This window comes from Schistocerca nitens, chromosome 4 (genome assembly GCF_023898315.1).
Source record: "Schistocerca nitens isolate TAMUIC-IGC-003100 chromosome 4, iqSchNite1.1, whole genome shotgun sequence".
Lineage (NCBI taxonomy): Eukaryota > Metazoa > Arthropoda > Insecta > Orthoptera > Acrididae > Schistocerca > Schistocerca nitens.
The window spans coordinates 471,190,586-471,217,648 of record NC_064617.1 but is presented as its reverse complement, the minus strand read 5'-3'; the positions used below and the strand labels follow the sequence as shown (position 1 = coordinate 471,217,648).

Here is a 27,063-nt window from a genome sequence, read left to right as displayed (position 1 = left end):
GCTAAACCCTGATGGAGTCAAATACAACAAGTCAAAATCATAAGCATCAGTCTTTACATAAAAAACTTTGGCCCTCATTTTCTTGTCGTCCATTCTCACACAACACAATGTTTTCAAATGTTAATTTACTAATTACATTTCCAGACTTCCTGTCAGAGAAAAACACGGATATGGAATTACAAATTCCTAGTATTATCGTAGTGATAAAATGGTTACAACATATATTACTGCCAACGCCATGAAAAAAATTCAAGCCAAGTAATATTATTTGATTTTTTAATGTATTCAGTAATTACATCAGTCCACTGGCTTGCTTATGAATCTCCTACTGGGCGGTCAGAGTTCATCGGCGTAAGGCTGCAGCGGCACGTTCGTGTTCCAGAAGTCCATCCGTTCTGCGTTCTTGTCGTGGGCCAGCGAAAAGTTGGCCTGCATCAGCATGTAGCTGCGGTTAGAGTTGTTGTATGGTTCCCACACAACTGGGTCCGCTTCTGGAGTAGGTGTCCTGGGGAGAAACGGAACCATTGTTAGAATACTGACAAGAGTATTATCGCATTATCACGCCTCTAATGCTATTTAAACTTTGCATTCGTAACTGTGTAAAATCAGATTTTCCTCAACTAGCTTTTTGACATACCAAGTGAATCCAAAGCACATATTTTCATACTTACATACTTAAGGGACGCATAATTGATTCGATTATGAGTTGAATATGTATCTGTGTTTAGATGCTGAAGCTGTCTGAATGAAAACGGCGAGAAATTTCAAATACCGTGTCAGAGAAAAAGTACTATTGTCATTTGGTTACAGGCGTGACCGTATAATTCTAGCTATAACGACCTACCCTCCATTTCTGCCAGTACGTTCCTCCTATCTTGCAGGCTTCAAAAGTGACAACTACACGTTTGCTCACTTCTTTCCTTTATTTTGACTTTGTACTATGATTTCATGACCATCTAAGGTCATTCATTCAAAGTTCATGCACGTCATATTCGTATCCCAAAATGTTTATTACTGTCTTTCCTGTGTACACAGCAGGTAATGTAGACTAATATACTCTATACTCTGGCCATTGAGTAGTCACGTAGGGGAGGGAGGGAGGGAGGATGGAAATTCACGAGTCATGAGCAGTGCAATCGTATTCTGATCCATTCTCAGTTAATTCAGACAGACAACGCCTTCTTTAATTCACAAAACATTTAAGGATTTTCATTTATACTTTGGGGGTCTCTTACAACAAGGACTCGAACATGAACAGATCATGATTGGTGGGGCTACAGTAAAATAGCATGAAGCTTTCAGCATGAACTGAATTTACTTGTACATAGAGAACAAGCACATGAACATGGAATATTATTATGGGGCACAGTACCTCAACATATACACAATTTAACGAAAAGTATTCGAGAATGATCGCTTAAAGAGTTTCTTCATTTAAAATACGACAAATAAAGTGATCAGCCACAGCCTGGCAATCAAGATCTGGCCATCAGCCAGCAACGTGCTACTTTTTTGAGTCCACTTCTTCATGAGCTCACATAAACGATAAAATTGTACTGTACTGAGTATAATGATTACTAACTTGCGTGTGGAACTACTGCCTATCCTGTAATATTCTTTGTAATTGGTAGCCCAAGATTCCGGCCCTCGCCCACCACTCCTGCATTCAACTTCATTGCACCGGTCGTCAATTACGTAACAACTGATACTGAATATTCGTTGTTATGCTGGCTACATACAGAGGGTGGCCAGAATCAGTCTCAGAAGCCAGTCAGGTTGTCGCGAGCGCAAATACTAGCGACCTGCCAGAGACAGTGTCACAAAATTTCGTATACTTTTCTCAGATCGAACAAACGTAGCTTTCCCTCACCTAGCTGTAATCTGACTGAAAACACGAACGCATGTCAACTACTTTTAATCCTACCATACATCAGCTTTCATAAGGTGGGATGAATGTATAAAACTCAGTCACTAGTAAGAATTTCCCACATATAAACGGTGGTAAGAAAGAATCTGGAAACATTGTAAGGATGTGGCAGGGGGGGGGGGGGGTTATGCTGAGAAATAATTGTTTAGAAGAAAAAGCGATACGTTGCGCTGTTTCCGAGTTAGTTACCACGGTAATTCACAGACATCTGTGGGTCCGTTAGTTACCACTTGTTCAGATGCTCCTTACCAGTAAAAATTTGCCTTTTTCGGATGTGAAAAATTTCAGCTAGGTGAGGGAAAGCTACGTTTGTTCGGTCCGAGAAAAACAAACGAAAATTTGTGACATTGACTCTAGCAGGTATCTTGAATTTGCGCGCGCGACAACCTGACTGGTTTCTCAGACTGTTTCTGGCCACCCTCTGTATGTAGCCAGCATAGCAATGAATAATCAGTATCAGTTGCTAAATAATTTCCTACTGGTGGAATTAAGTTCAGTGGAGGAGTGGTTTGCGAGGGTCTGACTCTTAGGCTACCAATTACAAAGAATATTACGGGACAGGTAGTAGTTCCACATGCAAGTTAGTAATCATTATACTCAGTACAGTACAATTTTTACGTTTATGTGAGCTCATGAAGAAGTGGACTCAAAAAAGTAGCACGTTGCTGGCTGATGGCCAGAATCTTGATTACCAGTTACAAAGAAAACTAAAACATAAATAGTAATTTCACACGTAAGTTATTAATCATTAAGCTTGGTACAGTTTCAAATTGCGTAGGTGCGGCTCTCAGCCATTCTGCCGAGTAAATAACATTCTTAAAGAAAAGGGATAAAAGAGCTTTCCCACACTTTGTATATAAATTTCATTAATGGGATTCCTATCCATAAGATGTACCCTCCTATTCCGAAAAGAACCCAGAAATTTGTGTATCAGTTTATAAATAAAAGTTTCACTTGATTTTCTCAGATTTTTGCAATAAATAATATTTTCCGTTCGTTTAATGTTTTTCTTACACTAACTAGCTATACTAAATGGCTCTGAGCACTATGTGACTTAACTTCTGAGGTCATCAGTCGCCTAGAACTTAGAACTAATTAAACCTAACTAACCTAATGACATCACACACATCCATGCCCGAGGCAGGATCCGAACCTGCGACCGTAACGGTCTCGCGGTTCCAAACTGTAGCGCCTAGAACCGCATGGCCACTCCAGCCGGCAATTAGCTATACTACAGTACCCAAGTGTCCCACTAGTTACGTAAGAAAATATAATATTTTTGTGTCTTTTCCTTACAGCGGATGACTCCAGAAGATAGTTATTGATGAAAGTTTTTTAGGCATTTCTTTTTGGTACATTAGGAGCATCTCTCTGACTTCTGTAGTAGTGTGGGGTGGAAATAGCTTCATGCAGGAGCCAACGGGTACTTGTCAGATCAATCCGTTGTGCAACTCATCAACATAACACCCACAAATTAACAGAAAATAGCGACTCTGCCACACCTAACTATCATCTATCACCTATTACGATACTGTCCTATCTTGGTAACCTACCTATCTTACCTATCCTGGCAGTGTCACGACCAATACAGAGAACAAACGCTTAATCACGAGTGATTTAATATAGTGTATCACTCTGATTCGCTAGCGACACAGGTGCTCTCTCAGTGCAGTATTCAGGAGAGACTTTTTCCTCGCTCTCTGCATACACGCACGAGCGCACTCGCTCCTGCTGCCTGTTCCTGCTTCAAGAGCGTCACCGGAACGACCCCTCTCCTCGCAAAGAGCGAAAGGATATATCATCTGCTATCTTTCCCTCACTCCTCTGGCTCATTGTGTAAGAAATAGTCCGCCAACCAGCGTTACTCTTACAAACGGGAGAATGGCGCTCCGTTTAAGCTGACCAATCCGAAAATATATAGCACCTGCATTAGGCGTTTACTGTCCATCTGTGAGAACTCTGAAACTGCGCACTAGGTCCGTCAAAAAATGCGTATGCTGGGGCTCCCCCAAACAATACAGCTGGTTTTGCTTTTAAGGCGAACACGCAGGCCATTATCCCTTTTCTCTGGCAAAAATTGTTTTGGTGCCTGAGCAGTTGGCCGGCTGGCACAGCTGCGTGCTAACTCATCCTCCTACGGACTTTCCAGTGGGCTGGTTGCCTCCACCAAACAAAACGTCCTGTGGCCGTCGTGTCTTGAATGTTTGTGTACACCAGCCTCGACTTTTTAAACTCGGTCATCACTTGCGATTTATTTATTAGATTTGCATATCGATTAAATGGAAATATGTAAAATTGACTCTACCCTATGGAGCTTGGGCTCGAATGAAGCATCTTGATACACAGAATACGATGGTGAGGTCGGAATATGTAAGAAATGAAGGTCAGGTGACCACGCCACCTTACACAGTGTGTAAGAAATGAAATGATCGCATGGCATTGATGACTGGGAAAACCCACCTGGGATAGTTTGGCCGCCGAGTTGCAAGTTCTTTCAGGTGGCGCCACACTGGGCGACTTAAATGTTCATGACAATGAAATGATTATGAGGACAATACAACACTCCAGTCCCCGAGTGGAGAAAATCTCCAACCTGGACCCGTTGCATGGTAGCCAGATGCGCCGACCACTGAGCTACAGAGGCCGATACCCAGTACTGTGAGTTATACAGTTCAAACAAGGTCATGAAGCACGGGGACTCAAATAACTAGCACTTTGGTGACTGATGGCCTGAATCTTGACTACCGGTTAGAAAGGCAACTTATCAAATCGCGAAAAATTCTGCACTTACTATTCGGTAAGCAGAAAAAAATGAGATATGGGAACACATTTCAATTAGATGCTATCTCGATATTCTAATACATATTACATCCCTAATGGCACACAACTACCAGTCTTCCTGATCTCGCAAAGCACGTCACTTAAAGTTGCACTATTCTCACGACTTCTTATAAGAAAAAATAGAAGTTGTACTGGATTCTGCAAGAATTTAAAAGAATGAGCTTTAATGTCAGAATATATTACATTTTACTGTGGACCTTAGCCCATGGTACTAGAGGAGTGTTTATAGAACGCCTCCTTCACTAACCTGCAGTTCTGGTAGACTGGTTTCAAATTCTCTTGTTCCAGTGTGTCCAGCCGTATCTGGGGGTGGGGCAAGGTACCCTTACCAACTTCACTGCACTGTGTGCGAGAAGCGGAGTCCGCCCCTGTCACTGACTATTCTTTCTGGCTCCGGCGCTACTTACCCACAAGATCAGTTGGCAGTACTACAACAGGCTCTATGAAATACTCTGAACAGACTGGAGTGAATTTTAAAATGCTTTTGTTCTCTTGTTTGTTCACTCACACACGATGAACTGGATAGAATTTGAGCTGTGTAAGGAAAACTAAACCGAAGTACTTATTCCTTCTCTGGAGGTTATCTGGGCAGAGAGAAGTAACAAAAGACTACACATGGCCACTCTGCTAAGGCACCAGTCCCACTTTACATGTGAAATGTCATGTAAACGTGCAGACTGAAGCGACGAATGAAAATTTGTACCAAGGCCATAATTCGAGCCCAGATCTCGTCCTCACTGGGCAGATGCGCTATCCACTACACCACCCTGCCACAGTGGTTTTGTACAACCTCACAGAATGCCTCTCTGCTCAACTATATGGTTTAGGGGGAATACCAAGTGGGCTGAGGTGTCAATGGGAACTAGCACCGAGGAGGAAGGCGTCCTATGGCAGTCCGTGAAGTTGTGCCAGAGTGACATAGTGGTTAGTGCATCAGCCTAGTGAGCAGCAGGCCCTAATTTGAATTCGAGCTTGGTACAAGTTTTCATTCGTCGCTCCAGTCTGCAAATATACTTACGTCATAGATGTTTGAGACTCGAAAAGGTCGCTTGAACCATTTAGTTTCATTTGACTTATGAAAGGGTTTCAATAGAACGCTTTCAAGCTCTCCTGCATTACTTGCGCACTAGTACTCCTAAGACGCATTGCTTGAGTTGAAGCTAAGGACAGGTTGTACATCGTCGTTAGATCACTCAGTAAGAACGTTGCCTCTTAAAGACAAAGTACAGAGTTCGAATCCCAAAACGACACACAGTTTTAACCTACCAGGGAGTTTCAAAACATAACTCGACTGCAGAGTGAAAGATTCATTCTGAAAATGTGTGGGTGACTAGGTTTAGGAATGGTCGGAAATAAATATCTGTCATCTGTCACCGGCAAGAATAAATCGAAAACAACGAAAGCTGTGAGTGAGGAGTTTACTGCAAAGTCTGTGAACACGGAAGCAGCGCCATTAAACGAATCGGCTGACGATCGACATCGACCAACGACAACCAACGTTGGTCTGAGTGCAGCCTACCCCACTGTCTGTAGCAAGAGAGGTACTGTACTATATTTACATTCTGGAGAGGCGAGTATTCAAATTTCCACTCGGAATTTCTGTAACCCAGTTGAGGTGATTACCATGATGGTTTCTTTGAATCAGATATGCTTTATTCCTGTACCGCCCCTCTTCTATCAAAGTTTGTGATCCATGTCTAACGATCTCGTATCGAAGATACATTAAAACCACAATACTTCTTCCCATTCGTCGGTAGCATTATTTATACGCTTGAAGTCCCTATACATTAGGAAATGGATTGCGAGAAAACCATATAAGTTTAGTTTAAGAAAGGAAACATCTGTGAAATCTCGAGTGTGACAAACATTTCTAACGCCATATCACGATGTCGTATCTTTGTTGGAAACCGTAAGTAAGTACTATTAAAAGTTTACTACTTAATTGTGTATACAAACATAGGACATTATTTACTACAACGATGATTTCTTTGAGGAATAAAAACACCGCATTGTCAGAAGGACCAGAAACTTTATTTTTCTCACTGTTTCTTTAATTTTCTTTCGTACTTCCGTCAAATTAATTTTGAGTTAATAAGAACTAGTTTCGAAAATGTTGTTCATTTTCAAACCGTTACCTACATTAAAGTTTCATCATCAGTAAAAGTGTAAAATGCTAAATATTATAGTATATGAACAGTTGACTAGCCTTCTATCTGTGCAAAAGACAATAGTTCATTACACATGACTAGAAAGTTGTTTATATATTTTGTACTTTACATTTCGACAAAATACATAATTTTAATGTAAGTAATGGTTTGGTGATGAAGTAATATGTTTGAAACTAGTTAGTATTCCCTCTTAAATGTGGACATAACTACAACAGGAAATGAAAGAGTTAGTAAGAAATGACTCATTTTGGAACAAAACTTGAAACTTAACTATAATGCTTGGACGCATTTTTAATTGAAGTATAGTTTCCGTCGCACCTATTGCATACAGTCTCTCTGACCACAGAACTAAAATTATGTTTCAGGCTTCAGTCAACTGAAATAATCTTCATATCATTATCATTCTCGTTGAGAATTGTTCATGTGCACGTGTGCTACAATTGTTTGTGAATTATACGAAGGCATTTTCATAACTATATGGGAAAATTATATTTCGCCTCACTGCTGAGGGTTTTCTTAAATTGTTGCTGATAATGTGTAATTGTTGAACTTTCCTAACTGACGAGGAAAAAAATTCTCATTCTCAGCCCCTTATATCAGGATCTATGTACTAAAATCACAAGATTATTTATCTGTTTCATCTTCATGACATAATAGAGGCCAAATTCAGAGCAAAACCATAAACACCACTCACTTGAATGCCTCTGTTAACAACATGCATGGAATGAAGGACGTCCCTAAATACATACTGGTTGTAGCATACAGTCAGTCGTGCAGATGCTGTAGACTTCTGGGATATAAAGACGCTTAGTCGTAGTGAGATATAGAATCTAATGAACAAAGCCAATGCCACTCTGCCTGCAGACAAAGATGAATTTAAATTGAAGGTAAAGAACTATTTCCGTGTAGCTCATTCTGAAAATGCAGGAACTGAGTTTAACATTTCGTAAATATCACCTTCCATTGGTTATATCGTAGAAGGGTCGCAATACGTGTATCCTAATGAGAGATTAAATATTTTAAAAGTTATATAAGGTGTATATCAGATTCTACACTTACCCATATTTAGCAAAATTGGTCCAGTATCGGAGTATATTCCTGCGTACTTTATCCTCTTCCGAGTTCGGATCCAAATTGTACTCTGTATCTTTTCTCAGGAACAGGAATGGTAGTTCACCCGAGTGAGTGACACCTGGAACAGGTGAACAATAACCTTTCTCCTACTTGAAGACAATAGAGTTTAAAATAAAAATTGACAATAATATTGGATTTCCCAGTGGTCAAAATTGTTTCAGCTTTTAGTTGCATCATATGCTGTTGCATCTCGTCTTTAGGAATTTAAGTTGCATTGGACATATTGCTTATAGCGTAGGTATCTTGCTGTTATTCTCAGTTTCTCTAAAGAGCCAGGTTGAAAGTTATTACTGACATCTTATTTCAGAAACATATATCAGACCAGTCCCTTCTCTATTGAAAATGAAAAGGTAGAAGCATGAACTTAACTTTCCAAAGTATTTTAAACTACATCGTTAAGCTTTAAATCCTTACATTTGTTTATTTTAAGCAAAAACTGGAAGTAACGGGAAAAATAGACAGTACACAAGATATTTCATGTTGGTGCATCACACAGTATAATGATAATTGTTGATAAAGTAGACGCAGATATTTAAGCAGCGGAAGTCACCAGTTTCTAGTCTAATTTGGAGTCTATTTACGTGCGTCGTGATGATTTACACCGTCCCATTTGCCCGTCCACCATTAGCCCACCTCATTCCCCCTGTTGTGCCTGTGGCGGCATATTTCTTTAAAATTTAAACTACTGAGAAAGGTCCATGAAACTTCAGAAACGTTCATGAAAGTCTGGTACTTTGTCACTTTGTTTAAATACTCTAGCGCTGCTATGAGCATTGCCATGAGTGCACACCACTTATTTCAACAATTTAGTACTGTGAGAGCGTGGTTCTTGCTTTAAGCAAATTTACAGGCCATTGCTGCTCCGCCACTTCATTTAAATAATTCAATATTCACATGGCCACACACACGTGTGTGTTACATAAATGTGTTTTAAGAGAAATGGTGGCCAATTGGCTTGCGCAGCCTGGTGCGCAACATCCACAAGCGTGACCAGCGTGGCTGCCGCCAGTGCCATTGACGGAGGGGTTGGCCGGTCCAGTGCAGCTGTTACTTTGAGTGAGAATAGAGACTCTGGCCTCGTGTTTGGATGTGTCTGTCCAGAATCCAGAAGGTATCCCCATTACATTTACAAAATTACAATTTCTCACTGTACGCCACGTGCATGTACTGCAATACATCCACTGAACAAACAAGCGACACATCTAAAGGGTATTAATGAGGATTTGAAAGCCATAACATTATCTGTTATGCCAGCTGCTCCTGTAATTACAAGATTTTGAGACCTACTGCAGCAACATCCTCTACGACGGAAAACAGCTATAAAAGTTACATTTCTCACTGTTATAAATATGTATTTGTGAGTGTTTGTGTAGGTGTTACTTTTGTGGGAGGGATTATTCACCAGGGAAAATAACTTACTTCTGAAGGAACTAGCTTTTCAGAAACTGTAAGTAGATAGGCTGTGACAGTTCTGATGTGAAGTAGCTCATTGATGGCATCATCGATGAGTCATCAGATTTTCCCACATTCCCCTATGACATCGTGTGCTGTTGCCAGATTTCCCTCTCTCCCTCCCCTGACACCCTCTGATGTAGGCCAATTGTCCTATGTAGAAAATGGTAGGAAATTCAAAAATTGGTGGAAATTCAAAAGTAGCCCAATTGTCCTAGTGGGTTTTCCCCCATTCCGATGATGTGACTGTGGAAGTAGGGTTATTGTCGTAATCATAAATTGGCAGGAAATCCAAGATGGTGCAGTGTCATGTTGATGGAAGTGGTTCACTTGTGGTAAATATAGAATTTAAAATGATTTTTGGGTTTTCATATCTGACTTCACTCACGTGAGACAAGGAATGTTTACTTCTCCTCCATGTCAAAGCCTCTCTGTTAGACAAAAGACGCCAGTCTTGCTAGGAAAAAAGGAAAGTAACCAGTCTGCTGATCTGCCTAACATGTTTGATGATGATGACGATGATTTATGGAGGAAGGCGCTAAACATCTAGGTTAACATGTTTCTAGAATGTGCTCAGCCCTGTAATGACCTCCAATACTGTTTATAGCAATCAAGTCACTTAAAGAATTCCTGAGTTTTTCCCCTCTGTTGTCACCATTTATAAAGTTGTAAGTTTGGCAGAAAATACAAAATGGCCATCACACATGTCATAAAGGATTAAGTTATTTAAATTCAAAAATCGTAAGCCCACTTTTCCCTCACCACTCTGACTTCGCAGTTGAAATAATTTAACACCCCACCAGCTACCTTAAGTTTCAAACCCAACAGCTCACTTCTAAGTTTAAAATGACGGGAAAATTCACAAAATTCGTTTGTCATAAGTTTAACAATGGCCAGAAGTACAAAATCTACTCACCCTGAGTTTAAAATGCTGGGAATTCCACTATTTGTCTGAACTATAGAGCAGCACTTCATGAGAACGCCATTAGGTGTCAGAACTATAGAGCACTTGTCCAAAATTTAAAACTATATAACCATTTATGCAGCCTGCATAGCTGTCAGACATCCGTCGCTGTCGTGTGTAGTGCGGAGAAGAATGGGAGAGGTATTCGCTCGTGCCTTTATTTAAACACCTGGGCCCCATACTGCGCCATACCAATACAGAAGTCGCATCGCAGACACTGGCTTGCGCCAACTGCTGGTCATTCACAGTGTGCTGCCCCATCCAGTGCACGCCGTGTCAGAGAATCAGTCCAGGCTGGCTGACCACATCAAACACAGCACTAGTATCGCTCAGAGTGCACAACCTGCTGTCACACAGTCCCGTGTCAGTGACAGCTTTTACCTACATGCTATGAATCTGAAAAGGCCGGCAGCATGTCATCAGTTTGGAATGTGGCACAGCTGTGTAGACTATCAGCTGAAGATAAATTTCAATACAAGGAATCTGAGAAGTGCCTAGTTTGAGATCACTGAGGATACATTTTGCATCCACCGCTACCTGACGTGGCATACAGAGCTTGCAATCCATCTTACACATTCCCACTGTACTTCCTCCTACTCCACAACTTGAACAGGTATGATGTACGTGAATACTTGATGAAAACGAACTGGCTAGTGTTCTTCTATGTGTGCGCTTAGTTGTATGTTTTATTTTCGAAGAAGGTTAGTAAGTAATATTACAATACAGACTTTAGATTTGTGTATGCATCACTCCAAAGCATTTCTGACTGTGTCAGGAGGATATAGACTGCACAACAGAATTAAAGGATCACATTTTCGAAATCCCGCAATTCCCACCCATCGCGATGCACAAGCTTGAAATTAGACTCGAAGGCGCCTACAACTTTCCTCTGTAATGATGCAAAAGCACAGTGCCCTTCGACGTCACTCTTGGCCCGGACAACACTTCAAACAGCAACGTGTCGACCATGCGAAACAACGTCATGGCTCAGAAGTTCATGTCACGTATAAGGTAGATTAATTATGTAATTGGCATTAAACTTTACCATAATCATTTCCAACGCCACCATGGACGTGTCACACAATGGGAAAATCGTCACAGCCCCTCTTACCCACATTTTACCCCTTCTTTTGACGTCCCTGCAATGGAGGTTAGAAACCCACAATTGAAATCATGCGTTTTTCTTGAGACACTCCGTCGTTTAGAATAGGCAAGAAAAGGCTCCAGGGGGTGGCATTGTTGTACAATTCCTTTCCCAGTCTGCTTGTAACATCGAATCTGATTTTTCCTCCATATAATTTTTCTAAGTTCACCTAACTCCTAGCCTTCAGAGAACTGACTCGTGGGTAGTTGGAATATGTTAGCTGAATCAGGCTGAAGAAGGTTGTCATGATTACTCCTCACCTTGGTCAATTTCTGTGCTGCGGTTCTTAAATATGCATGCCGATTACAGTCTCTGGTGCAGTCAGAGCAAGAAGAAGACCATAGTTGAATAAAAGAACAATCCTTTAGTAATGTTACACAGAACTACTCTATGCATAATCTTTGCTACTGTCAAACTTGTGCATGCACACACAAACTCAAACTCTTAAGGAGCACTGTAGTGATTACCGAATTTTATGTAAGCGATTAGTGGAGATGGGTTGGGGGGCGCAATGGAACACCAGTTAAACAACCTGTGATTTCATATGGTCTATTATGGCATCCCACCATACCTCAGTACAGGAAGCGGCAGCTTGCAAGTGGCATTAAGTGACCTTATGCATGTTGGTGTCCCACAATGTTGACAGAGCACTGCGCCGTCCAGGCAGTCACAGGCCTGTGACACAACTGCTTTCATCGGTGGTAACCCCAGCTCTGGGTGGTCTCAGCTAGCTGTGACCACATGCATTGTGGCATGGCTAGCCACCCTGCACTGTCCAGAAGGTGTCAGGCCGGTGACTTAATGGCAGTGACCCACTGCACCCTAATCAATGCGCAACGAGCTACTTACCGGGGCTGATGCTTGTACATTGTGCAGCAGCTCCAGATACTGCGTTCTCAGGGTAGACTGCCCTTCCCTGATGCAAAGTCGAACTATGGCCTCGAAACAGCACTTCAGATGGTGCCCAAGTGACACAGCGCCAAGCTGATAGAGGTACAATACCAACACAAGTGACTGTTGTGCAAAACGGCTAGGTATTTATATGCTCCACAGCTGCAATTGTTTGGGCTTTTCTTTGTCTCGTGGCATGTATTCCAATCATTTTGGTGGTCACCAATGTGGATAGGCTTATTGCATCTACCACTTGGGTAGTGCTGCATCAATTGTCTCCACACCATGCCAGACAGGTTCGCCTCGCGTTGGCTGCGTTATATTTTATAAAGCATGAAACTCACACTTGCCTGTAATTCAGTTCCAACCTCGGACCAGATACGGTTGGTGGATATTACAATACCCTCTCCATTAATAAGGTCCTGTCATACAGATCCCCTTAAACAAGATTATCCACAGTCAAACTAGAGTGACAAGTTCAACTGCAGCTGACCCAGTTGGCTCTAACCTGCTGTTTACTTAAAATTGCTCTTACCACTATGATTCCTTGTGCACTACTTATCACATCCTCCGAGAGTTCCTTTTTCGTTTAACTTAACTTACAGTTATAGTTCTCTCTGCTGCCTGTTAGCCTCTTGGAATACAGTACACCATGATCTGAACAGTGGCTGGGTCCAAATTTCGTCTTGTATTCTGCTTCTTGTACACATGAACAAGGACTAAGGAGTAAGTTTGGCTGCAGTACTTGATATAACAATGGTGAATGTTGTTTCTTTCTGGCACTGATTCTCCCTGTACCGATCTAGAAGCTGCATTAGCGCCTCCACGGAGATACAGCCTTCCTGCTCATTCACGAGTTTGTAAATGGACTGCATTAACTCGGGTCCTAAAGTCTGATTCGAACCAGACAGATTCGTCGTTGGTATAATTTCCATAGCTTCCTTTCACCAATACAACTGAGTCCGCACAATGCTCAGATGGGTCTTTCCAAAAACTGTGGCAGACAAACGAAAGTAGGTCCCACTATTTCAGCTGATGTCTTGTATGTTAGCAATACAATCCCGTCCTGTTCCATCATTCTTTTCGCTGACTTGAGCTCTCCCTATGCGCAGCTGGCTAGTTCTATCACTTTATCGAGGGCAGAGAGCAACCAATGTGCCTCTACACATTGGTAGTGCAACTCAGGCGTAATCACCTATTTCGTGCAATACTCTCCCGTTTTCTGACCCAGCAGTAACTTTACACCACAGGAGTTCTGACCTTCCCTATACATCTACATCTACACTACTGGCCATTAAAATCGCTACACCACGAAGATGAGGTGCTACAGACGCGAAATTTAACCGACAGGAAGAAGATGCTGTGATATGCAAATGATTATCTTTTCAGAGCATTCACACAAGGTTGGCTGACATGAGGAAAGTTTCCAACCGATTTCTCACACACAAACAGCAGCTGACCGGCGTTGCCTGGTGAAACATTGTTGTGATACCTCGTGTAAGGATGAGAAATGCGTACCATCACGTTTCCGACTTTGACAAAGGTCGGATTGTAGCCTATCGCGATTGCGGTTTATCGTAACGCGACATTGCTGCTCGCGTTGCTCGAGATCCAATGACTGTTAGCAGAATATGGAATCGGTGGGTTCAGGAGGGTAATACGGAACTCCGTGCTGGATCCCAATGGCCTCGTATCACTAGCACTCGAGATGACAGGTATCTTATCCGCATGGCTGCAACGGATCGTGGTGCCACGTCTCAATCCCTCAGTCAACAGATTGGGACGTTTGCAAGACAACAACCATCTGCACATACAGTTCGACGACGTTAGCAGCAGCATGGACTATCAGCTCGGAGACCATGACTGCGGTTACCCTTGACGCTGCATCACAGACAGGAGCGCCTGCGATGGTATACTCAACGACGTACCTGGGTGCACGAATGGCAAAACGTTATTTTTTCGGATGAATCCAGGTTCTGTTTACAGCATCATGATGGTCGCATCTGTGTTTGGCGACATCGTGGTGAACGCACATTGGAAGCGTGTATTCGTCATCGCCATACTGGCGTATCACCCGGCGTGATGGTATGGGGTGCCATTGGTTACATGTCTCGCTCACCTCTTGTTCGCATTGACGGCACTTTGAACAGTGGACGTTGCATTTCATATGTGTTACGACCCGTGGCTCTACCCTTCATTCGATCCCTGCGAAATCCTACATTTCAGCAGGATAATGCTCGACCGTATGTTGCAGGTCCTCTACGGGCCCTTCTGGATACAGAAAACGTTCGACTGCTGCCTTGGCCAGCACATTCTCCAGATCTCTCACCAATTGAAAACGTCTGGTCAATGGAGTCCGAGCAACTGACTCGTCACAATACGCCAGTCACTACTCTTGATGAACTGTGGTATCGTGTTTAAGCTCCATGGGCAGCTGCACCTGCACACGCCATCCAAGCTCTGTTTGACTCAATGCCCAGGCGTATCAAGACCGTTATTACGACCAGAGGTGGTTGTTCTGAGTACTGATTTCTCAGGATCTATGCACCCAAGTTGCGTGAAAATGTAATCACATGTATGTTCTAGTATAATATATTTGTCCAATGAATACCGTTTATCATCTGCATTTCTTCTTGGTGTAGTAATTTTAATGGCCAGTAGTGTACATCTACATTTATACTCCGCAAGCCACCCAACGGTGTGTGGCGGAGGGCATTTTACATGCCACTGTCATTACCTCCCTTTCCTGTTCCAGTCGCGTATGGTTCGCGGGAAGAACGACTGCCGGAAAGCCTCAGTGCGCGATCGAATCTCTCTAATTTTACAATCGTGATCTCCTCGGGAGGTATAAGTAGGGGGAAGCAATATATTCGATACCTCATCTAGAAACGCACCCTCTCGAAACCTAGACAGCAAGCCACACCGCGATGCAGAGCACCTCTCTTGCAGAGTCTGCCACTTGAGTTTGCTAAACATCTCCGTAACGCCATCACGCTTACCAAATAACCCTGTGACGAAACGCGCCGCTCTTCTTTGGATCTTTTCTATCTCCTCCGTCAACCCGACCTGGTACGGATCCCACACTGATGAGCAATACTCAAGTATAGGTCGAACGAGTGTTTTGTAAGCTACCTCCCTTGTTGATGGACTACATTTTCTGAGGACTCTCCCAATGAATCTCAACCTGGCACCTACCTTACCAACAATTAATTTTATATGATCATTCCACTTCAAATAGTTCCGTACGTATGCTCCCAGATAATTTACAGAAGTAACTGCTACCAGTGTTTGTTCCGCTATCATATAATCATACAATAAAGGATCCTTCTTTCTATGTACTCGCAATACATTACATTTGTCTATGTTAAGGGTCAGTTGCCACTCCCTGCACCAAGTGCCTATCCGCTGCAGATCTTCCTGCATTTCGCTGCAATTTACTAATGCTGCAACTTCTCTGTATACTACAGCATCATCCGCGAAAAGCCGCATGGAACTTCCGACACTATCTACTAGGTCATTTATATATATTGTGAAAAGCAATGGTCCCATAACACCCCTGTGGCACGCCAGAGGTTAATTTAACGTCTGTAGACGCCTCTCCATTGAGAACAGCATGCTGTGTTCTGTTTACTAAAAACTCTTCAATCCAGCCACACTGCTGGCCTGATATTCCGTAGGCTCTTACTTTCTTTTTCAGGCGACAGTGCGGAACTGCATCGAACGCCTTCCGAAAGTCAAGGAAAATGGCATCTACCTGGGAGTCTGTATCTAATATTTGTTGGACAATCCGTAACTTCAGTCCTTTCCACTCTGTAACTCCGCTTCCTCCATTTCCACGTGCCCGCTCTTTTTGAACTATTTGTTGGCCCTCAAGGTACTGATCGTGTGACAATACGCTCACCCCCAGTCGTTTCTGCCAAGCCTGCTGCATGGCTTCTCGCAATTCCGATACTTGTCTGCATGCTTCCTACACGCTGTTTTCCAAGGACTGCAACCACTTTATTAACACTACTTCCCTGTCCAATATCTCCAGTTCGGCTTGCAACATCTTTACGCTCCAGTACACTGATACTTCGAGTTCTCGTGTACCTCATTAGCTTCCCAGTTAGCTGGCGTAATAACCAGGTATTGTTTAAAATATCTTTCGCGTAATTTGCGATCTGCATTGTGTGCTACTCTCATGCTACGCTGTTTCGTTCTACGCATTATTTCACCATTTCCAACATACCGTTGGTCCTCCAGATTTCCTCCTTGTTAGTTTTTCCGAACACAGTTTTCAGAAGCTGACCTTCCGCGTCGATCCAACGTCTCTTCCTTCTTGTATGCAGTATAATCCCCATAACCTACGTCATCTCGTCTCCAAATTTCTCGTAACTCCCATGTATCCGCATAAATTCCCCCGTAGTTCCTTTGAGCACTCAGTGTCTCTTTATACCTCAACTGACACTGCCGAAAGCTTTCTCCAGTCTCCTCTCCTCGTTCTGCATTTTCCATGCATTAAATACCAACTAGCTCACCCAGTGGTGGCTGTTGATTGCCAAATCTTCTTGTTTCGCGAATAGCACTCCCTTTTCCAAGAGTTGGTTGAGCAACACTTCCACTCCAACGATGAGCAGTAGTACGGCTACGGTCCACACTTTACCTGTCTTGTCTCCTAAAGCACCCAACCTGAGGACAGGAGTAACTATTACCCTTTCCTCTCCGTAAAAGTCCTCCACTGCCACGCAGCTGTTTATCTCGCCTAAGCTATACGTTATGCAAAACTCGTACTTACACCTAATAAACGCAAATACATAAATCTTATCTCCTAAACCTTAACATACATGTACTTCCTCTCATTGGTTCGTCTGCTCGCTCCTACGCACCTACTTTTTCGCTTTCTTCCTTCGTTACAGCCCCAAAACTCCTGGAATAACCTCTGGAGTTCCCCAGAAAGTTTTAACACGTTCCACATGTACCATCGTCGTCCTCGTCGGCAAGTGGATCTTGACGTTAGTCGGTGAAATAGTTCCACAACTTGGTATGGACCTTGACATTTTGCAAAAAATTTCTTCGTCTTCCCCTTTCGAGAGTATAAAATCGACAGCATTACCCGTTGGCAAGCGTTGTACTCTGCCAATTTTGCTTTACGGCTCACTGCTTTTTCTTGCTTTTCTAGCGCCTTCATATTAGCTCTGCACACCCTGTTCCATATTTCACTTATCATTCTTGTTACCTCTTTAGAAAATTCTCCTGTTTTACCAATCGTGGCTTTTAACGTGTCGGACAGTGACAGCATCTTAAACCCACATGCACTGAAACGTCAAAGAAACTGATATAGGCATGGTATTCAAGTACAAATGTATGTAAACAGGCAGGAGCTGCGGTCGGCAACGCCTATATAAGACAAAAAGTGTCTGGCGCAGTTGTTAGATCGGTTACTGCTACTATAATGGCAGATTATCAAGATTTAAGTGAGTTTGAACGTGGTGGTATAGTCGGTTCACGAGCTATGGGACACAGCATCTTCGAGGTAGCGATGAAATGGGGATTTTCACTTACGATCATTTCACGAATGTACCACGCATATCAGGAATCCGTTAAAACATCAAATCTTCGACATCGCTGCAGCCGGAAAACGATCCTGCAAGAAAGTGACCAACGACGATTGGTGAGAATCGTTCAACGTGACAGAAGAGCAACCCTTCCGCAAATTGCTGCAGATTTCAGTGCTGGAACATTAACAAGTGTCAGCGTGCGAACCATTCAACGTAACATCATCGATATGGGCTTTCGGAGCCGACGGTCCAATCGTGTACCCTTGATGACACCCACGACTAAAACCTTTACGCCTCGCCTGAGCCAGTCAGCACCGACAGTCGACTGTTGATGACTGTAAACAGGTTGCCTGGTCTCGTTTCAAATTGTATCGAGGACGTGTATGGATATGGAGACATCCTCATGAATCCATGGACCCTGCACGTCAGCAGGGGACTCTACAAGCTGATGGAGGCTCTGTAATGGTATGGGGCGTGCGTAGTTGGAGTGATATGGGGCTCCTGATACCTCTAGGTACGACTCTGACAGTTGACACGTACGTAAGCATCCTGTCTGGTCATCTGCATCCATTCATGTCTATTGTGCATTCTGATGGACTTGAGCAATTCCAGCAGGACAATTCGACACCCCACACGTCCAGAATTTCTACAGAGTGGCGCCAGGAACATTTTTCTTAGTTTAAACACTTCCGCTGGCCACCAAACTCCCCAGACATGAACATTATTGAGCATACCTGGGATGCCTTGCAGCGTGCTGTTCAGAAGAGATCTCCACCCCTTCGTACTCTTCCGGATGTATAGACAGTCCTGCTGAATTCATGGTGTCAATTCCCTCCAGCACTACTTCAAACATTAGTTGAGTCAATGCCAAGCCGTGTGGCCGCAGTTTTGCGTGTTCGCGGGGGCTCTACATGATATTAGGTGTACCAGCTTCTTTGGCTCTTCAGTGTACTACCTCATACGCGGACAATCCTATATTCGTGTGCTGTTTCTAGTTGTATGTTGAGAACGCATACCTTAAAAAGACATTCCAAATGTTATAGTGTGTTTGCACATGGTATCTTAACATTTTCCCTGTCGTTCACCGAACCCTTTCCACTCTTCCATTAACTTGGGGATGTAGAGGACAAGTTCTAAATTACTTCACACACAGCAGCTGACACAGTTATTTGAACAAATCTGACATAAAGTTAGTTCCCTGATGAGTCACTATCGTCTCAGGTAGCCTGAACTCCAGGATCCAATTGTTTACTAACGATTGTTGCTACTTGTTGGCTGGTCGTCGTGACCATTCACATGTATCTCGAAAAATGATCTATAATCGCGAGTACAAAATTGTTCCCGGCTGGCGTTTTGTTGAGTGGACCTGAAATATTAATGAGCAATTGAAAAGATGCTAATGCTTCACTTAACCTCTGCAATGGTCCTCTTGTCCGACACAAATTCTCTCTTGTGCACACTGTATGTCATTCCGCATATATTGATCCACTTCCGCATTTCTATTCCTCCACATCCCACATGACCCGTTAATATTTTATCAATCGTCTCCCTAAATAATTTCTCTGTCAGCCTTGGTGGTACCACCACTCAAGGTCCCAACTAAGTTTCTCTGCACAGAACCCATGCTGCACACAAAAAAGCCACTGATTATGAAACGGTTTACATTCGTCAACCATATCCTGTTCTGTCTGCTGTTTCTTAAGCTCATTATCTCCTATTTGTAATACTTTCCTACTTAATCCCTTGGCATCTGCATTCCCGCGTTTCTTTCCAGTTTTATGTATGAGCTCAAGATAAAATACATTCAGTCGTACCGCACATTGTGTCAACCTATTAGATGGACTCTTCAACCCCAGCAATAATTCAACGATTCATGATCTGTTACCACGTGGAACTTCTTTCCAAAGATACAGCAATTGAAGTAGGTGATTCCATTAATAAGGCGCCACATTTCCTTTCACGTCGTGGAGTAGTTCTTCTAAGCTGATTTCATCTGCCTTGATGCGTAGGCCCCCAGATGTTCCATACTTTCAACCTCCTGACTCAGCACAGAACTCAGTGCGTGGTTGGATGCACCGCGTGACAGAATGAATTCTTTATTCAAATTTGGAAACACTAAAACTGAACTCGTCGTGAAAGCTTCTTTCAGCTTCTCAAAAGCACGCTGACAATCCTCTGACCAATTGCAATAATGTCCTGGCAGTACTTACAAATCCTTTTACGAACCTTCTATAATAAATCGTGATGCCAGGGTACGATTGCAGTGTCTTTGACGATTCAGGTACAGGATATTCATGTTCAACTTTAACTAACGTTGGGTCCATCTCAACCCCACCCTTAACAAGAACGTGAAAAAGGTATTCCACCTCTTCTGACACAAAATTACGCTTCTCTGCACTCAACATTGAACTTGCTCAACCTTAAGAACAGCTCCCTTAAGTGTTGTATGTCCTGCTCCATGACACTCGCAAAGACGATTCAAGATACACCATGCACTGATGTGTTTTTAAACCTCTCAGAACCCCGTCCAGCAATCTCTGAAACGTTGCAGGTGCGAGTTCACTCCAAAAGGCATCCTCCAGAACTGATGATGTTCCCAAGCTGAAAAAAACGCTGTTTTTAGTCAGTGCTCTGGAGCTACTTCTAGTTGATAGGAGCTGCTTTTTGAGTCCATCACCGAAAAATATTTGAAATGGCCTAAATAATACACTCCTGGAAATGGAAAAAAGAACACATTGACACCGGTGTGTCAGACCCACCATACTTGCTCCGGACACTGCGAGAGGGCTGTACAAGCAATGATCACACGCACGGCACAGCGGACACACCAGGACCCGCGGTGTTGGCCGTCGAATGGCGCTAGCTGCGCAGCATTTGTGCACCGCCGCCGTCAGTGTCAGCCAGTTTGCCGTGGCATACGGAGCTCCATCGCAGTCTTTAACACTGGTAGCATGCCGCGACAGCGTGGACGTGAACCGTATGTGCAGTTGACGGACTTTGAGCGAGGGCGTATAGTGGGCATGCGGGAGGCCGAGTGGACGTACCGCCGAATTGCTCAACACGTGGGGCGTGAGGTCTCCACAGTACATCGATGTTGTCGCCAGTGGTCGGCGGAAGGTGCACGTGCCCGTCGACCTGGGACCGGACCGCAGCGACGCACGGATGCACGCCAAGACCGTAGGATCCTACGCAGTGCCGTAGGGGACCGCACCGCCACTTCCCAGCAAATTAGGGACACTGTTGCTCCTGGGGTATCGGCGAGGACCATTCGCAACCGTCTCCATGAAGCTGGGCTACGGTCCCGCACACCGTTAGGCCGTCTTCCGCTCACGCCCCAACATCGTGCAGCCCGCCTCCAGTGGTGTCGCGACAGGCGTGAATGGAGGGACGAATGGAGACGTGTCGTCTTCAGCGATGAGAGTAGCTTCTGCCTTGGTGCCAATGATGGTCGTATGCGTGTTTGGCGCCGTGCAGGTGAGCGCCACAATCAGGACTGCATACGACCGAGGCACACAGGGCCAACACCCGGCATCATGGTGTGGGGAGCGATCTCCTACACTGGCCGTACACCACTGGTGATCGTCGAGGGGACACTGAATAGTGCACGGTACATCCAAACCGTCATCGAAACCATCGTTCTACCATTCCTAGACCGGCAAGGGAACTTGCTGTTCCAACAGGACAATGCACGTCCGCATGTATCCCGTGCCACCCAACGTGCTCTAGAAGGTGTAAGTCAACTACCCTGGCCAGCAAGATCTCCGGATCTGTCCCCCATTGAGCATGTTTGGGACTGGATGAAGCGTCGTCTCACGCGGTCTGCACGTCCAGCACGAACGCTGGTCCAACTGAGGCGCCAGGTGGAAATGGCATGGCAAGCCGTTCCACAGGACTACATCCAGCATCTCTACGATCGTCTCCATGGGAGAATAGCAGCCTGCATTGCTGCGAAAGGTGGATATACACTGTACTAGTGCCGACATTGTGCATGCTCTGTTGCCTGTGTCTATGTGCCTGTGGTTCTGTCAGTGTGATCATGTGATGTATCTGACCCCAGGAATGTGTCAATAAAGTTTCCCCTTCCTGGGACAATGAATTCACGGTGTTCTTATTTCAATTTCCAGGAGTGTATATAATTTCTATTATGTTCAGCAAAGAGTAGGTAGCAATTACAGTCTTGACATTCAGGTGTCGATAATCGCAACGAAACCTATTTTTTCGTGATCCATCTTCTGATTTTTTTGGGGAATTCCAACAACTCTCCTCAATAATCTCATCCTTTAGCTGCTGATTGACTATTTCCTCCAGAAATGGCTGCAATTACCTCAGTAACCTATATGTTTTGCGGTAAATCAGTGATTCATTCTCTGTATTTGGTGCCTCATAATATGCACTGGTGGCTACAGTCGTTTTGAAAAAAAAAATCCTTAAATTCCAATAGTAATTATTCCACTTTTTTCTTGCTCTTCCAGGATATCCATGTTAGCTATTAACAACCCTTGTGTTAAACTTAAGTCCTTGGCACTGGAATTATGGACTAACACAGGTTCCATTTTTCCGCATTTACCTCTTGTTTGCATACAGCCCTTCTTTTCACTAAGCAACCTGCCTATCCAACACTTCATTTACTTCCAACGGTTATACCACACACAACATCCTTACCGATAGCCTAGACTTAACATTCTTAGTGTGATTGTTCATGGTTTAAGAGGATTGTGATACTCGATGGAGTTCCCTTGTGGCATCGCTACAATGGCACAGTTTCGGCCAACTCATACATTTTTCTATCAAGTTCCACCACAAATACAATTTTCGCACAGTTCTGATGCAAGAAATTCAACCCCAGAATCATCTCATAACACTGACTTACATACGGCGTAGTTTCTATACATTGTCTGAACTAAAATGTACCCAGGAAAAAATCCATGTCCACTGATCCCAACAGTGTGAAATCTTTATCCCCGATTCCATGCAATCTATATCATGTTGGGTTCCACTGCTTATGTTCCACCAGGTCCCGCTGGCAGTCGACACATATGCCCCTGTGTCCGCCAACATCCTGCAAGTCTTCTTCCCTACTACTCGTTTCACCGCACGATTCACCTCTGCATACGATTCTGTAGCATATACGAGTAATTTTACTGGGAACGCCTGTAATTGGACCTCAGGTTCTCGTTGGCGTTTCCTGTCAGCAGTGAAGAAATCAGTCAGAGCCCCTGTTTGCACTGTCCATGACATTTCCGAAGACAAACCTCTTAAAAATGCGTCAAGCATCCTCTGCCCAGCCTCCCGTAAAATTACTTCATTCACCACAGCATCCTGCCCCAATCGTATGTACAACCGCTAATCTTTCTTATCCTATCCGCGTATTCTTCTAGTGATTCATCATGCTTCGGTGCCATGCCCAACTGTTCTCTAAAATGTTTGGCACTGTTATGCTTCCTATACCTTTGAACTAACTCCCTTTTAAATTCTTCAAATGTTTCAGTTCCCTTGAGAGTCTCTGTACAACACTCTTAAACTTTTGCTTCTCCAGTTAATCTTAATTTTGCTACCCTCAAAATTCCTTGTCATACCGTCATTCCATCTCTACCAAATTCCTAAGATCCTTAGCCGGCCGAAGTGGCCGTGCGGTTAAAGGCGCTGCAGCCTGGAACCGCGAGGCCGCTACGGTCGCAGGTTCGAATCCTGCCTCGGGCATGGATGTTTGTGATGTCCTTAGGTTAGTTAGGTTTAACTAGTTCTAAGTTCTAGGGACTAATGACCTCAGCAGTTGAGTCCCATAGTGCTCAGAGCCATTTGAACCTAAGATCCTTCACAAACGGTACCACATCCTAGGTTGAGCTACAAGAGAAAGGAGCAGCTAAACTCACAGCTGACAAATCTGCACTTTGCTGTGTCGACTGCGCTTCTAATAGACCATGCATCTCCTTATTAACTGCTTTTAACTGTGCTACAATTTCCAGTAACAACGTTGGAGAGAGAGGTGGTGGGGTACAGGATGGTTGGGGGGTGATGGTTTTAGGGGTTTTGAGTGGATCCTTATGATACAGATAAAGATAGACGAACTAGAAACAGCAAACTTCCAATTCTTATAAAAACGGTGAAACAGTGTCTGAGGTGTCATGCATCTTTATTCACGATCTGTTGCGTACAGTAGCCCAGCAGAGCGGGCTGGAGACTGTGGCGGAGTTGTAAAAACAGTTGAGTGTACGAGAGGGGACGCTTGGCTGGTAACATGTGATTCGCACATATACTGATATTACTAGAACTGAATCACAAGAATATTATATATTTTTATTATGTTTCTGTTTGAAGATATTTACACAGGCAAAACTGTAAAATATAAGTGATATCGTTATTTTAAACTGAGGAACGAAAATATTTGTAGTGTATTCGTTCCTAAATATGGTGTTTATTCTCGTAAATGAAAATTCTATTTGCAGTTGAAGCAATGTGCGATACATTACGACCCATACAAGACGATTTGCTGTATTGGAATCTGTGAAGTTGTCTAGAATGAAATTATTTACTTCTGAGATTGGTGAGACTGAATTAGTGACAATGTTGGTTAGTATTGTAGACAAAGTTGTTGATTACGAAGAGATTAAGTGACTGAGAACCTCATCGAGGACCTAGTACGTTAAGAAAGCGCAAAATTAGACAAAAAAGGGTGGGACAACGGCTAGATAATAGGAGATCTTGACTGTAGATGATTTTTTTCAAACTACATCTTGTGGTAAAGAAATCTGCAAATTTAGTAGTACACTTAAACTTAATTTTCGTCAATTATCCGCCTATGGTCTACATGTAAACACGTTACCTTGAAGTTCTTTGTACTTACCCCATTCTGTGGCATTCACATGTTCACCGCGGTAATCAAACTCATAATAGAACACTGGCAAGTCGGTGATTTCAGTCACTTTCCTTACGAGAGCGTCAGTAGGCTCGAAACTTCCCTTGTCGAGGCTGAACAGTCTCAAGAAAAGAAAAGTAACTAGTTATTTGTATCACAGGGACACTGAGATGAGTAAGGGAAACTTTGCACTTTATTTGCAATAATTGTGAAGTTCTCTTAAGACTACATTTAGCTTCAGATGTATCAAATGAAAGTATGGAACTTATTTGCATTCGATGGGTAGTTGTCTAGTAAGACAGCTCTTACAAAAGTTGTAATGGCGACAGAATTGCATTGTGCGACCGTTAGACTCTATGAGCACAAAGTACCATTCAGAATACGACAAGAATACTCTGTCAGAGAGAACATAGAAGCACTGCTGTGTTCAATAAAATCTGAAGGATGGAAAAATACCGTGAATAAAACAATATCGCTCCACAGATGAACCGATTTTTGCTTTTTTTAAGTGAGTAATGAGTACTGGTCGTTATTTGAAGAAGAAAACCTACTCAGCTTTAATATAGCAATTACAAACGCCTGTAAATGTTCAGTGCATAGCGATATATGAATAATATTTACAGAGAATGTAAAAGAAAGTTCAAAATTACTTTTTCATGCTTAGTATATGTTTTATATGAGACAACATCTAACCGGTAATCCATTTCATGCCATAGATTCTGTAGTATACGTGGAATCACCGACATGAGCGCATTAGCAACGCACATTTTGAGTTCTGCAATTACGAGATTTTCGGTAAAACAGGCACATACGGATGTTTCACATAATTCTATCAACAGAAATCCTCAGGTTCAGGTCCGAGATCCAAGTGTTAAGAGCAGAACATAGTGTCGGCATGTCCAGTACGACCAGTCCTAAAATTTTGAAGACGTTGATATAAAAATATGCGAACATCTATGCCATTATGACACTCATAAAGATTGAAATTTTGAACGGCTTTTTACGTCCTCTAAAATCCTTAGCGATACATCGCTAGGCGCTATATATTTGTAATATATATATTCATCTTGTATTGTCTTATATAACACACGAATGTGGCAGACAGTCGCAGATTCAGAACCATCGAAATTCTTTAAAATATATACACTGCCTGACAAAAAAGTGAAGCGCCCTGAAGGAGAGGAGGAAACGACAACAAAATTCATGGTTTGAGGAGGTACGCGATGTTTTAGAGATTAGAAAATCGGATCAGAATCAGAAAGAACTTGGCAGCATTAGCCCACTTATGACTATGACGCTACACCTCCTTTGATGTGGGTGATGCTCTGATTCTGTTAAGGAGAGTGCCATAAAACCTGCCCACAACTGTTGTAACTGCTTCTTGATATACTTGATACTGACACTGGGTCTGAGTTTACGTCCGAGGTGGTCCCATAAAAGTTCTATTACATTTTTACATTACGTTTATCGTTATCCATGGATCCCTTGGAGAGGAGTTTCTGGGATGTGGAAAGAGCAGATCTGAGGTTCTTGCTAACCACGGGAGTTCCTCAACATCTTTCAGACAGTACATAAAGTTACTTGCCGTGTGTGGACGAGCATTGTCCTGTTGAAAAATGGCATTGCGATGCTGTCGCATGAGAGATAAATCATGAGGATTCAGGATGTCCATGACGTATCGGTGTGCCGTGAGAGCTTTTTCTATCACAACCAGTCGTGCTCTGATGTCAGAGCCGATGGGTTCCCACAGCATGACTCCGTGTCTCTCTAGAACATGGGAAGGATAGAACCTTTCACCAGGTCAGCGCCATATTCGCCGACGAGTCTCCGCTGAACAAAATACGACGCCATTCATCAGCAGTCCATTTTTTCTAGTCACGCTGTTGCAACTCCTTACGCAGCTCTTTGTGTTGTGGTGCTGACAGGAGCCTACGCGCTGGATGGTAATTCCTTAGTCCGGCTGTTGCTAGTCTGCAACCAATGGTGTGAGATGAGACAGAATCTTGCAGGGAGTGCATTACTTTCTTCGGAAAGCAAACGAAGATGTAAAGGGGTTATGATGTGCTTGGCGTACAAAATTGCGAGGCTTCTTTGTGGTGGTCTACCGGAATCTTATCGACGAGTAAACCTACCTTCACATTCCCAAACA

General features: G+C 43.3%; 1 protein-coding gene across 1 annotated transcript in view; it reads right to left on the bottom strand.

Moving 5' to 3' along the window:
* Nucleotides 1-259: 259 nt before the first annotated feature.
* The window catches only part of LOC126252033 (juvenile hormone esterase-like), a 61,326-nt gene continuing 34,522 nt past the window's right edge, over nucleotides 260-27,063 (bottom strand). The window contains exons 8-10 of the mRNA XM_049952818.1: nucleotides 24,903-25,032; nucleotides 7,996-8,128; nucleotides 260-505 (exon numbers count right to left, since the gene is read on the bottom strand). Of these exons, the coding sequence (XP_049808775.1) occupies nucleotides 337-505; nucleotides 7,996-8,128; nucleotides 24,903-25,032 (432 nt within the window). The 3' untranslated portion in view covers nucleotides 260-336. The remainder of the gene's footprint in view (nucleotides 506-7,995; nucleotides 8,129-24,902; nucleotides 25,033-27,063) is intronic.